General features: G+C 47.6%; 2 protein-coding genes and 1 long non-coding RNA gene across 3 annotated transcripts in view; all 3 read right to left on the reverse strand.

Annotated features, from left to right (window-relative positions):
* Positions 1-5: 5 nt before the first annotated feature.
* On the reverse strand, positions 6-2,192 carry LOC107307624 (C5a anaphylatoxin chemotactic receptor 1-like; the record flags this gene model as incomplete). The annotated part of the gene is made up of 2 exons (XM_015851152.2): positions 1,466-2,192; positions 6-1,310 (listed from the first exon to the last, which is right to left on the reverse strand). A coding segment is annotated over exon 2 (849 nt), but the record flags the coding sequence as incomplete, so codon positions are not given.
* Positions 2,193-3,581: 1,389 nt separating this feature from the next.
* LOC107307627 lies at positions 3,582-4,574 on the reverse strand. The gene is made up of 2 exons (XR_001552463.1): positions 4,524-4,574; positions 3,582-3,649 (listed from the first exon to the last, which is right to left on the reverse strand). It is a non-coding gene; the product is annotated as an uncharacterized LOC107307627 (long non-coding RNA).
* A 1,914-nt stretch (positions 4,575-6,488) lies between these two features.
* CCDC9 (coiled-coil domain containing 9) overlaps positions 6,489-14,346 on the reverse strand; it is a gene marked incomplete at its 5' end in the record, with an annotated part of 18,653 nt that continues 10,795 nt past the window's right edge. Inside the window, 4 exon segments of the mRNA XM_032441897.1 lie at positions 6,489-6,561; positions 7,384-7,406; positions 7,408-7,582; positions 9,928-10,100. Coding sequence (XP_032297788.1) covers positions 6,489-6,561; positions 7,384-7,406; positions 7,408-7,582; positions 9,928-10,100 — 444 coding nt within the window.

Here is a 14,346-nt window from a genome sequence, read left to right on the forward strand (position 1 = left end):
AACACCGGATCCAACATGGCGGCGCCGCGGTAAAGCTCGGTGTTGGATCTATTGGCCAACAAGATCAACCCGATGACATGGAACGGCAACCAACACACAAAGAACGTCACCACGATGGCCATGACGGTGCCGGCGGCGCGGCGGGTTCGTCGGACCCCCCTACGGTGTAATTGGGTCAATAGAACCGTATGGCAGACGGTAATGGCGGCGAATGGGAGGAGGAAGCCGACGGTGAAGCGGGTGACGGCGGTGAAGGTTTTGGCGACGCCGGTTGTGCCGTAATCCACCACGCAGAGCTCGGTGTCGGCGAAGGGATCGTGGCGGACGCGGCGGTGGATGAAGGTTGGGATGGTGAGGATGGTAGAACTCAACCATATGATGAATGAAACCCAATGAGCTCGGCGCGGCGTCCGGTGTTTATGGCACCACGTGGGTTTGGTGACGATCAAACACCGATCGGCGCTGATGGCGGCCAATAGGAGGACGCTAGAATACATATTAATGATGGCTAACGCCGGGAAGAGCTTACAACCCGTATCACCCAACGGCCAACGGTGATCGCCGGCAACCGGGATGGCTAAGAATGGTAAAGCCATACAACATAATAGATCGGCTATGGCTAAATGGAGATACCAAACCGCCGGCACGGCGCGGTGTTGGGCCATAGAACTCAACCAAATGACGACGGCGTTACCGGGGACGCCGAGGAGGAAGATGGCGGCGTATAAAGTCAATGCGACGCGGTGAGTCCATGGGATGTGATGGGAGACGTGGGTGGAATCGAAGGTGAAGTTGGTGAGGTCGGAGTAGTAATAGTCCGGGTAAGGGGTGGGGTGGGGCCAGGAGAGGCTCATTAGGGTAATTAGGGTTAATTAGTGAGGGTAATTAATGAGGGTAATTAATGAGGGGGGATGGGTTGGGGTCAATGCCAACCTCAATGTCAATGGGCAACGAGTTGAGTCAACGAAGCTCGGTAATGAGGCTAGTTATGCTAATGAGGTTTGTTATGCTAATGAGGCTCACTAATGAGGCTCGTGATGCTAATGAGGCTCGTTATGCTAATGGGGCTCGGTATGTTAATGATCCTCGGTATGTTAATGAGGGGACGGAATCCTTCGGAGTCCAGTAGAGTCCAATGGGATCCAAGTTGCGTTGGAGCTCGTTAGGTTAATGAAGCTCGTTAATGAGGCTCATTATGCAAATTAGGCACAATATGCCAATGAGGCTCGGTATGCAAACGACCCTCGTTATGCTAATGAGGCTCGGTATGCTAATGAGGCGATGGAGTGGGTCCCATTCCCAGTTTGGGGCTAAAAAAGGGGAAATATGGGTCAGATGTGGGGCAGAAATGAGCCCTATGGGGCTGCCCCATAAGTGCCTCCCCCACCCTATGGGGCTGCCCCATAAGTGCCTCCCCCACCCTATGGGGCTGCCCCATAAGTGCCTCCCACCCCCCAGGACTTACCTTCTCCAATCCTATGGGGCAGATCCGCTATGGGGCAGCTCAGCTCCGTTATGGGGCTCTGCTATGGGGCAGCTCTGCTATGGGGCAGCTCTGCTATGGGGAAGATCTATGGGGCGGCTCCGCTATGGGGCGGCTGCTCAGGAACCGGACATTTCCCCATTTCCTTTAAGCCAACCACAAAGGGAAACTCCAAGGAAGGGGGTGGGGTTGATTTTGGGGTTAAAAATGGCCATTTTGGGTTCTTTGTCAATGTGGGAACATAAGGGGGGGGGAAAGGGGCGATTTGGGGGAAAAAAAGCCAAAATTCCCCATTTTTACCCCAAAATTGTCACCCAAAAGACCCCAAAATCGCCCATTTTCACCCCAAAAAACCCAAAATTGCCCCTTAAAACACCAAAATTGCCCATTTTCACCCCAAAATTGCCTCCCAAAAACACCAAAATCGCCCATTTTCAGCCCCCCAAACCCAAAATCACCCATTTTTACCCCCCAAAAACCCAAAATTCCCCATTTTAAGTTCAAAAAAAACCCCAAAATTGCCCATTTTCACCCCAAAATTTCACTCCAGAAACCCCAAAATTGCCAATTTTTACACCAAAACTTCACCCCCAAAACCCCCAAATTCCTCATTTTAAGCCCAAAATAACCCAAAATTGCCCATTTTCACCCCAAAATTCGCCCCTAAAACCCCCAAATTTCCGCATTTTTACACCAAAAAACCCCAAAATCGCCCATTTTCACCCCAAATTCCCCATTTTAAGCCCCCAAAACCCCCAAATTCCATATTTTCACCCCAAAATTCATCCCTTAAAACCCCAAAATCGCCCATTTTGACCCCAAAATACCCCAAAATTGCCCATTTTCAACCCAAGAAGACCCAAAATTGCCCATTATTACCCCAAAATTCGCCTCTAAAAACCCCAAATTCCCCATTTTTACACCAAAAAACCCAAAATCGCCCATTTTCACCCCAAAATTCCCCATTTTCGGCCCCCAAAACCCCCAAATTGCCCATTTTCACCCCAAAATTCGCCCCTAAAAACCCCAAATTTCCCCATTTTTACCCCAAAAAACCCCAAAATCGCCCATTTTCACCCCAAATTTGACCCCAAAAACCCCAAAATTCACCATTTTCACCCCAAAATTCATCCCTTAAAACCCCAAAATCGCCCATTTTGACCCCAAAATTCCCCATTTTCAACCCAAGAAGACCCAAAACTGCCCATTTTTACCCCAAAATTCGCCCCTAAAAACCCCAAATTTCCCCATTTTTACCCCAAAAAACCCCAAAATCGCCCATTTTCACCCCAAAATTCACCCTTTAAAACCCCACTTAATAATTAAGAAACTAATTAATAGTAATTAATTATTGTCTTATCACCTTCATTATCATTATAATTACCAAAATTAATAATAATTAATAATATATTATAATCACAGTAATTAATAATTATTAATTAATTGTTAATTAATAATATTTTAGTTAATTAATTAATAATTAGTAATATTACTATATCAATTATTATCAACATCATTATTGCCTTTATGATTATTAACCGATTACTTAATTATTATTATTAATTAATGATTAATTAACTACCACCACTACCCCTAATTAATCAATAATCAGACAATTAATTATTAATTATTAATTATTAATTATTAATTATTAACTATTAATTATGGGGAGGCATAATTGCTTTAAGGTATCCTGAGGGGACTAATTACACCATTAATTATAATTATTAATTATCAATAATTAATATTTAAATTAAATAAAATTAAATAAAAAATTTAAATTAAATTAAACTATAATTAATTAAAATTAAATAAAATTAATATTATTAATTAATTATTAATTACTATTAATGATTAATAATTAACTAACGACCGCCTCCCTCTAATTACTCAATTAAAATACTAATAATTAATAATTAATTAACGAGCTAATACTAATTAGTTATTATTGGGGTGGGGGTACAGAATCCAAATGGGGCTGGATCAATCCGTAATAATTATCCCTTAATAATTATTAATATTAATTATTTATTATTAATTAACCCAGTAACAAGCCCCTCCCCCCCCCAGCTCATTAATTACCTTAATTATTAAACAATTAACAGACAATTATTAATTATTATTTTATTAAAGGGGAGGGTCGGGGTCTTCATGGTGGTCTCAGTTCTGTTGGGGGGGGAAACAAAGATAATTATCAATTAATTATTAATTAATTATTAATTAATTAATTATCAAATATTAATTAGTTGTCAGTCATTAATTATGAGTTATTAATTATTGATCATTATTTGTTATCAATGGTTAATTATTAGTTATTAATTATTAATCATCAATTAATAATAAATGAATCCATTAATGCCAACCCCCCAATTAATAAATAATAGAATTAATTAAACTAATAATTAATTATTAATAACTAATTAATTAATAATTCTGTTAGTTATGGGGGAGAGGGAATATTAATTATCCATAATTAGTTATTAATGCTTAATTAGTAATTAATTAAAATAATCATAGTATTTATTAGTTATTAATAATTACTGTATTATTAATATATAGTTATTAATATTAATACTATATTAATTAATTATAAGTTAAATAACGAACCAATAACTGCTGCCCCCCCAGGCATTAATTAATAGCAATTAGTAATTATTATTAATTATTAATTAATATCTATGTTTAATTAAGAGCTAGGAGTCAATGGGAGGAATGAGGAGGAGGGGGTCAATTAATTATTAGTTATTAATTAGTAATTATTAATCATTAATTACAACCCACCACCCCCAGTTAATAACCCCAATTAATAAACGCCGCAATAATTAATGACCAATTAACACTAATTAATTAATAATTATTTATTAATAAAGGGGTTGGGGTGTCGGGATCTTCATTCAAATCTATTGAGGAGGGGTTAATTAACAACATAATCGCATTAATAAATTAATAATTAATTATGACGACTAATCAATTAATAATTAATTAATAATTAGTAATTAATTAGTAATTAATTAATTAATCAGCTCTTACGGAAACGCACCCGGAGGAAATCGGACAAATCCACCACGGGGGGGGAAGCGGCGTCTGTTAATTAATTAAGGGGGGGGTCATTAATTAGCTTAATTAATAGACTAATTAATAGCTTAATTAACAGCCCCCCGCACTAATTATTAGCCCCATCCTTATTAATTACCCCCCTCTTAATTATCGGACCCCCCCCCAACATTATTACCCCCCCACCCCCATTAATTAGGCCCCCCCTTTAATTAATAGCCTAATTATTAGGCTAATTAATAGCCCCCCTGCTAATTATTAGCCCCAATTTAACCCCCCATTTTTACCCCCCGCCATAATAACACCCCCCAATCTAATAACCCCCCCCTTATTTATTAGGCCCCCCCCCATTAATTAATACCACCCCCAATTATATTAACCCCTCCCCCCACTTATTATTAAGACCCGGCCCCCATAGATTACACCCCCCCCAATAGATACCCCCCCCCGTTATTTATCTTAGGAACCCCCCATTTTATAAAACCCCCCAATTAAGTTACCCCCCCAACGTTAATTTAGCCCCACTATTTATTTAGACCCCCCCCATTTATTAACTCACCCCCCCCAATCAATTACCCCCCCCTTATTATTACGCCCCCCCCATTTAATAACTCCCCCCCCATTTATTAATACCCCCCCCAATTAATTAGCCCCCCCCCCTTATTATCTAGCCCCTCCCCTTATTTATTAGGACCCCTATATCCCCACCCCAATTATTACCCCCCCCAATTAATTTACCCCCCCCCAAAATTAATAACACTCCCCCATTCTATCTATTAGGTTCCCCCCCCAATTAACTTACCCCCCCTTCCTTATTTATTAGCCCCCCCCTGATTACATTACCCTCTCCCCCATTAATTTATTTAACTCCCCCCCCATTTAATAACATCCCCCCCCATTAACTTAACCCCCCTTAATTTAACTTAACCCCCCCCTTATTTATTAGACCCCCCATTTATTAATTAACCTCCCCCAATTAAATTACCCCCCCCCTTATATTTAGACCCCTCCATTTATTAACACCCCCCCAATTTCTTAAGTACCCCCCCCAATTAATTAACTCACCCATTAATACCCCCCCCAATTAATTAACACCCCCCCAATAATTATAGCCCCCCCCCTTATTTAATTCCCCCCCCAATTAATTAACCCCCCCATTCAATTAATACCCCCCCCCATTTTTATTAGGACCCCCCCCAGTTTATTAATAACCCCCCCCAATAATTAGCCCCCCCCTTATCTTATTAGACCCCCCCATTTATTAATACCCCCCCCATTATTAGAACCCCCCCCATTAATTAACCCCCCCCCAATAAATTAAACCAATTAATTTAGCCCCCCCCCATTTATAGCCCACCCCCCATTAATACCCCCCCCCATTTATTATTAGGACCCCCCCATTAATTACCCCCCCATTTATTAGGACCCCCCCCATTTATATAATACCCCCCCAATTATATTAATTAAACCCCCCCCAATTAATTCCCCCCCCCCCATTAATGCCCCCCCCCCCCCTTTACCTGTTACTCTGGAGGGGGGTCCGTGCTCCATCTCCTGCCCCCATTTCCTTTTGGTGGTGGGGGGGTTTTCGGGTGTGCGGGGGGGCTGGTGAGGTCTTATATTTTCTTCCTGCGGGGGCTTCCGTTTATTGGGGGGGGGGTCTCCATCTTCATCACTGACGTGCCTCCCATTGGTCGCATCATCGTCATCGTTCATCCGGGGGGGGGGGGGACGATGATGGGGGGGGGGCTGGGGTCTAAATGGGGACCCCCCCCCCCCAAAAAGAAATCAGGGGGGGGGTCACTTTAAATGGGGGGCGCGGTTAAATGGGGTTGATAATGGGACCCCCCCCCCCAAAGAAATTAAGGGGGGGGTACTTTAAATAGGGGGGGGTCTCTTATGGGGGGGGTCTCTTTATATGGGGGGGGGTTAATTTTGGGGGGGGTCCCTATTATTTTCTAGGGGGGGGGGGGGTTCTCACCTCCTCCTGTTGCTTCTCTTCCTCCCAGCGGTCGTCGTGCATGCTTTTAAAATGGGGGGGGGGGTTTAAAATGGGGGGGGGCAATAGTATTAATGGGGGGGGGGCACATTTATTAACCCTATTATGTGACCTCCCCCCCCAAATATTCCCCCCCCAATTATTAACCCTATTAATGAACCCCTTTAAGCCCCCCCCATTAAAACCCTTACCCCCCCACTTTAAAAGACCCCCCCATTAAAACCCTTAAAAGACCCCCTCTTATGACCCCCCCCACTTTTAAAACCCCCCATTAAACCCATTACCCCCCCTTAAAGACCCCCCCATTAAAAACCCTAAAGCCCCCCCCATTAAAACCAGACCCCCCCCATTAAAACTATGCCCCCCCACTTTAAAGACCCCCACCCATTAAAACCATACCCCCCCACTTTAAAGACCCCCCCATGCCCCCCCCTTTTAAAGACCCCCCCATTTAAACCCAATACCCCCCCTTAAAGACCCCCCCCATTAAAACCCTTAAGAGACCCCCCCCTTAAAGACCCCCCCACTTTAAAGACCCCCCCATTAAACCCATACCCCCCCTTAAAGACCCCTCCCATTAAAAACTCTTAAAGACCCCCCCATTAAAAACCATACCCCCCCCTTTAAACTATACCCCCCCCTTAAAGACCCCCCCCATTAAACCTTAAGACCCCCCCTTAAGACCCCCCCCATTAAAACCATACCCCCCTTAAAGACCCCCCCCACTTTAAAGACCCCGCCCCCCATTAAAACCCAGGACCCCCCCCATTAAAACCATACCCCCTTTAAGATAGCCCCCCCCCCCTTTAAAAGACCCCCCCCATTTAAAGACCCCCCCCCATTTCACCTATATCCTTTGCTGGGAGGGGGGAGCACGACCCCGACCCTTCCTCCGTCGGGGGGCAAAGTGGGGGGTTGTGTTGGGGCTGGGCAGATATTAAGGTTTATTATGTGCCCCCCCCCCACAATTAAATGGGGGTAATTGGCCCATAATATAAGGGGGGGGGGAGATTTACGGGATCTGAGGGGGGGCGCCGTCCTTAAACCTGTTGGGGGGGGATTAAAATGGGGGGGTTAATGGGGGTAATGGGAGTCAGATGGGGTCAATGGGGTCAATGGGGCCAATGGGGTCAATGAGATCAATAGGGTCAATGGGGTCGGGATCAATGGGTTCAATAGGGTCAATGGGATCAATGGGGTCAATGGAGTCAATGGGACCAATGGGATCAATGGGGTCAATGGGGCATCAATAGGGTCCAATGGGGCATCAATAGGGTCCAATAGGATCAATAGGGTCCAATGGGGAATCAATAGGGTCCAATGGGGTCAATGGGGCATCAATAGGGTCAATGGGATCAATGGGGTCAATGGGGTCGGGATCAACGGGGTCAATAGGGTCAATGGGACCAATGGGGTCAATGGGGCCAATAGGGTCCAATGGGGTCAATGGGGCCAATAGGGTCCAATGGGATCAATGGGGCATCAATAGGGTCCAATAGGATCAATAGGGTCCAATGGGATCAATGGGGTTGGGATCAATGGGATCAATAGGGTCAATGGGACCAATGGGGTCAATGGGGCATCAATAGGGTCCAATGGGCTCAATGGGGTCCAATGGGATCAATGGGGCATCAATAGGGTCCAATAGGATCAATAGGGTCCAATAGGATCAATGGGGAATCAATAGGGTCCAATAGGCTCAATATGGTCCAATGGGATCAATGGGGAATCAATAGGGTCCAATGGGATCAATAGGATCAATGGGGCCAACGGGGTCCATGGTATCAATGGGATCAATAGGGTCCAATGGGATCAATGGGGTCAATGGGACCAATGGGGTCAATGGGGCCAATGGGACCAATGGGATCAATGGGGAATCAATAGGGTCCAATGGGGTCAATGGGGAATCAATAGGGTCCAATGGGGTCAATGGGGAATCAATAGGGTCCAATAGGGTCAATGGGGAATCAATAGGGTCCAATGGGCTCAATGGGGCATCAATAGGGTCCAATAGGATCAATAGGGTCCAATGGGATCAATGGGGCATCAATAGGGTCCAATGGGGCATCAATAGGGTCCAATGGGGCATCAATAGGGCCCAATAGGATCAATAGGGCCCAATAGGATCAATGGGGCATCAATCAATAAGGTCCAATGGGGCATCGATAGGGTCCAATGGGATCAATAGGGTCCAATGGGGTCAATGGGGAATCAATAGGGTCCAATAGGATCAATAGGGTCAATGGGACCAATGGGGTCGGAATCAATGGGATCAATAGGGTCAATGGGACCAATGGGATCAATGGGGTCAATGGGGCCAATGGGGTTGGGATCAATGGGGTCAATGGGGCCAATGGGCCCAATGGGGCATCAATAGGGTCCAATGGGCTCAATGGGGCATCAATAGGGTCCAATAGGATCAATAGGGTCCAATGGGATCAATGGGGTCGGGATCAATGGGGTCAATAGGGTCAATGGGACCAATGGGGTCAATGGGGGATCAATAGGGTCCAATGGGGTCAGGATCGATGGGGTCAATAGGCTCAATGGGACCAATGGGGTCAATGGGGCATCAATAGGGTCCAATGGGGCATCAATAAGGTCCAATAGGATCAATAGGGTCCAATAGGGTCCAATAGGATCAATGGGGTCCAATGGGGTCCAATGGGGAATCAATAGGGTCCAATGGGGAATCAATAGGGTCCAATAGGATCAATAGGGTCCAATGGGATCAATAGGGTCCAATGGGGTCAATGGGGCATCAATAGGGTCCGATAGGATCAATGGGACATCAATAGGGTCCAATAGGATCAATAGGGTCCAATAGGATCAATAGGGTCCAATGGGGGATCAATAGGGTCCAATGGGGTCAATGGGGCATCAATAGGGTCCAATGGGGAATCAATAGGGTCCAATAGGATCAATAGGGTCCAATGGGATCAATGGGACATCAATAGGATCCAATGGGGAATCAATAGGGTCCANTCCAATGGGGAATCAATAGGGTCCAATAGGATCAATAGGGTCCAATGGGATCAATGGGACATCAATAGGATCCAATGGGGAATCAATAGGGTCCAATAGGATCAATAGGGTCCAATAGGATCAATAGGGTCCAATAGGATCAATGGGGCATCAATAGAGTCCAATAGGATCAATGGGGTCAATGGGACCAATGGGGGCCCAATGGGGGTCCAATGGGGTCAATGGGGCATCAATAGGGTCCAATGGGCTCAATGGGGCCAACAGGGCCAATAGGGTCACTGTGGTTGGGGTCAATGGGGTCAATAGGGTCAGTGGGACATCAATAGGGTCCAATGGGATCAATGGGACATCAATAGGGTCCAATAGGATCAATAGGGTCCAATAGGATCAATGGGGCTGTACCCACATGCCGTCTGTTTTATGGGCGTCCCATTCCCGGCGCCATTTCCCGCTGGGCTGTCGGTGCCGTTCCAGCCGCTCGCGGTCGATTCGATCCCGTTCCCGTTTCCATCGCTCGTATTCGGCCCGTTCCCGACCCGTCATCGACAGCGTCACGTCAACCGACTTCGGGTTCCGACCCTATAAGGATCAATGGGGTCAATGCGATCAATGGGGCCAATGGGGTCAATGGGGTCAATGGGGTCTATGGGGTCAATGGGGTCAATGGGACCAATGGGGTCAATGGGCTAAATAGGCCAATGGGGTCAATGGGGATCCAATAGGGTCCAATCTGGGTCAAGGGAGGAATCAATAGGGTCACAATAGGGTCCAATGGGAGATCATAGGGTCAATGGGCTTCAATGGGGCATCAATAGGGATCCAATAGGATCCAATAGGAGTCCAATGGGTTCAATGGGGCATCAATAGGGTCCAATGGGGCTCAATAGGTCCAATGCGCATTCAATAGGCCATAGGATCAATAGGCCCAATAGGATCATGGGCGGCATCAATCAATAGGTCCAATGGAGGCATCGTAGGTCAATGGGATCATAGGGTCCAATGGTCAATGGGAATCAATAGGGTCCAATGGCATTCATAGGGCTCCAATGGGACATGGGGGGCGGAATCAATGGATCAATAAGGGTCATGGGACCAAGGGGTCATGGGGGTCAATGGGGCCATGGGGTTGGGATCAATGCGGGTCATGGGGCAATGGGTCCCAATGGGCATCAATAGGCGGTCCAATGGCTCAATGGAGGCATTCAATAGGGTCCAATAGGCATCATGAGGGTCAATGGGATCATGGGGTCGGGATCAATGGGGTCGAGATGGGTCAATTGGACCAATTGGGGTTCAATGGGGATCCAGTAGGGAATCCAAATGGGTCAGATCGATAGGTGGTTCAATAGGCTCAATGGGCACCAATGGGGTTAATGGGGCATCATATGGGTCCAATGGGGCATCATAAGGTCCATCAGGTCAATAGGGTCAATGGGTCAATAGGAATCAATGCCGGTCCAATGGGTTCCAATGCGAATCACATAAGGGTCCAATGGGGAATTCAATTAGAGTCCAATAGGATCAATAGGGCTTCCATGCGGATCAATAGCGGTCAATGGAGGTCAATGGGCATTTCAATAGGTCCGATGGCCTCAATGGGACATTCAATGGGCTGCCAGGCAGGATCAATAGGTCCAATAAGGATCACTGAGGGTCAGATGGGGGATCAATAGGTCCGATGGGGTCCCCCCAAAAAAAAAAAAAATTTGGGGGCAAATCACCAAAATAGGGGGGGGTTTCCCCGCCATGGGATGCAATAGGCGTCCAAATAGGATCAATAGGTCAAGGGATCAAACTGGACATCAATAGGATCCAATGGGAATCAATAGGGTCCAATAGGATCAAGTAGGCGTCAATTAGATCAATGCCAATAGGATTCAACTTGGGGCATCTAGGTCCATAGATGTCAATGGGTCAATGGGACACAGATGGGCGCCAATGGGGGTCAATTGGGTCAATGGGGCATCAATAGGGTCCAATGGGCTTCGATGGGGCAACAGGGCCAATAGGGTCACTGTGGTTGGGGAGTCAATGGGGTCAATAGGGTCAGTGGGACTCAATAGGGTCCAATGGGTCAATGGGGGGGGGAACAAAAAAAAAATTTTCCAAGTTAGGGTCCATAGGATCAATAGGTCCATAGGATCAATGGGGCTGTACCACATGCCGTCTTGTTTTATGGGCGTCCATTCCCGGGCGCCTTCCCGCTGGGTGTCGGTTGCTTTCCGGCGCTCGGCGGTCGATTCGATCCCGTTTCCCTTTCCCATCGCTCGTATTCGGGCCCGTGTCCGACCCGGTCATCGCAGCGGTCACGCTCAACGATTCGGGTTCGACCCTAAAGGAATCAATGGCGGGTCAATGCGAATCAATGGGAGCCAATGGGCCGTCAATGGGGTCAATGGGCTCTTATTGGGGTCAATGGTGTCAATGGACCAATAGGCAGTCAATGGGACCAATGGGGTCAATGGGACCAATGGGTCAATGCGGCGGTCAAGGGGGACCATGGGACGCATGGGGTCAATGCGGGGTCATGGGGCCAATGGAGATTCAATGGCGTCATGGGGTCAATGGGGTAATGAGACCATGGACCAATGGGGTTCAATTGGGGACCAATCGGGGCCATGGGGTCAATGGGGTCAATGGAACCAATGGGTCAATGGGGTCAATGGAGCAATGGGGTTCAATGGCGTCAAGTGGGGACCAATGGGACCCAAGTGGGGTCAATGGGGTCAATTGGGGACCAATTGGGACCAATGGGGTCGAATGGGGGTGCAATGGACCAATGGGTCAATGGGAGCCAATTGAGGTCAATGGGGTCAATGGGGCAATGGGCGTCAGTGGCGACCAACTTTGGGGTCACTTGGGGACCAATTGGGATCAATGGGGTCATGGGACCAATGGGGTCAATGGGACCAATGGGTCATGGGACCAAGTGGGCCAATGGGGTCCACATGGGAACCGAATGGGTCATGGGGTCAATGGGACAATGGGGTCATGGGACCAATGGGTCAATTGGACCAATGGGGTTTCAATGGGAGTCAATGGGTCAAGGGACCAATGGCGGTTCGAATGGGACAATGGGGGTCAATGGGTCAATGGGGCAATGGGCCCAATGGTTCGGGTCAATGGGACCAATGGGGTCAATGGGGCAATGGGGTCAATGGGACCATGGCGTCAATGGGAGCAATGGGCCAATGGCACCAATGGGGTCAATGGGGTCAATCGGGACCATGGGACAAATGGACCAATGGCGTCAATGGGGTCAATGGGTGTCGCGATGGACCAATGGGGTCAATGGATCAATGGGGTCAATGGGGTCCAATGGGTCATGGGCATTCATGGACAATGGAGTCAATGGGATCCAATTGGGACCATGGGCACCAATGGGGGTCAATGGGACCAATGGAGTCATGGGACCAAATGGGACAATGGGACCCAATGGTCAATGGGACCAATGGGGGTCAACTGGCGACCAATGGGGGTCAATGGTCAATTGGGTCAATGGGACATCAATTGGGACCAATGGGTCAATGGGACCAATGGGGTCATGGGGCCAATGGGGCCAATGGGGACAATGGGCGCAATGGGACCCAATGGGCCATGGGCGTCAATGTGGACCAAGGGGGCCAATGGTCAATGGGTCAATGGGGCCAATGGGGTCAGTGGGTCAATGGACCAATGCGGGCCAATGGGGTCATTGGGACAATGGGACCAATGGGGTCCAATGGGTCAATTGGGACCAATGGGTCAATGAGGGCCAAGGGCCATGGCGGTCAATGGGACCAATTGGGGTCCAATGGTGGTCGAATGGGACCAATAGGGACCAATGAGGTCAATGGGACAATGGGGTCCAATGGGCACCCAATAGGCGAGTCATGGGATCAGAATCGGTGTCAATGGGACCAATGGGGTCTTTGGGTCAATGGGGTTCAATGGGACCAATGGGGTCACATGGGACCAATGGGGTCAAATGGGCACAATTGGGGTCAATACGGGACCATGGGGTCAATGGGACCAATGGGACCATGGGGTCCAATGGGTCAATGGGGCCAAGGGATTCATGGGGTCAATGGGGTCGATGGGGTCAATTGGGACAATGGGCACCAATGGGTCAATGGACCAATGGGTCAAGGGACCAATGACGTGTCATAGATCAAATGAGGGGGACAATGGGTCAATGGGAGTCAATGGACAATGGGAGGTCAATGGGACCATGGGTCAATGGGGTCAATGGAGGACCAATGGGGTCAATAGGGGATCAATGGGGGTCAATGGGTCAATGGCGGTCAATGGGATCAATGGGACCCGCAAAATCCCCTTTTTCACCCCAAAAATCCACCGTTCTTTCACCCCAACAATCCCCTTTTTACCCCAAAATCCCATTTTCCCCCCAAACCCACACTCGACCCAAAATCCCCCTTTTTGCACCCCAAATCCCTCCATTTTTAACACCCAAAAATCCCCCCTTTTCCTCCAAACCACTCTTTTTCCCAAATCCAACGCCAAGGACCCAAATCCCCGTTTTGTCACCCGCCAGATCCCCCTTTTCTCACCCCAAAATCCCCATTTTCACCCCAAATCCCCATTTTCCCCCCAACCCCACCTACACCCCAAATCCCCTTTTTCACCCCAAATCAATGCCACAAGACCCCCAAATCCCCCTCTTTTCACCCCAACCCACACTACAGCCGCAAAATCCCTTTTTCACGCCCAATATCCCCTTTTTCACCCCAATCCCCCTTTTCATCCCAATCCCCCTTCTTTCACCCCAATCAATGTCAAATCCCCAATCCCCCTTTTTCACCCCAAATCCCATTTTTCCCCCCAA

The sequence above is a fragment of the Coturnix japonica genome, unplaced genomic scaffold, assembly GCF_001577835.2.
Source record: "Coturnix japonica isolate 7356 unplaced genomic scaffold, Coturnix japonica 2.1 chrUnrandom721, whole genome shotgun sequence".
NCBI lineage: Eukaryota > Metazoa > Chordata > Aves > Galliformes > Phasianidae > Coturnix > Coturnix japonica.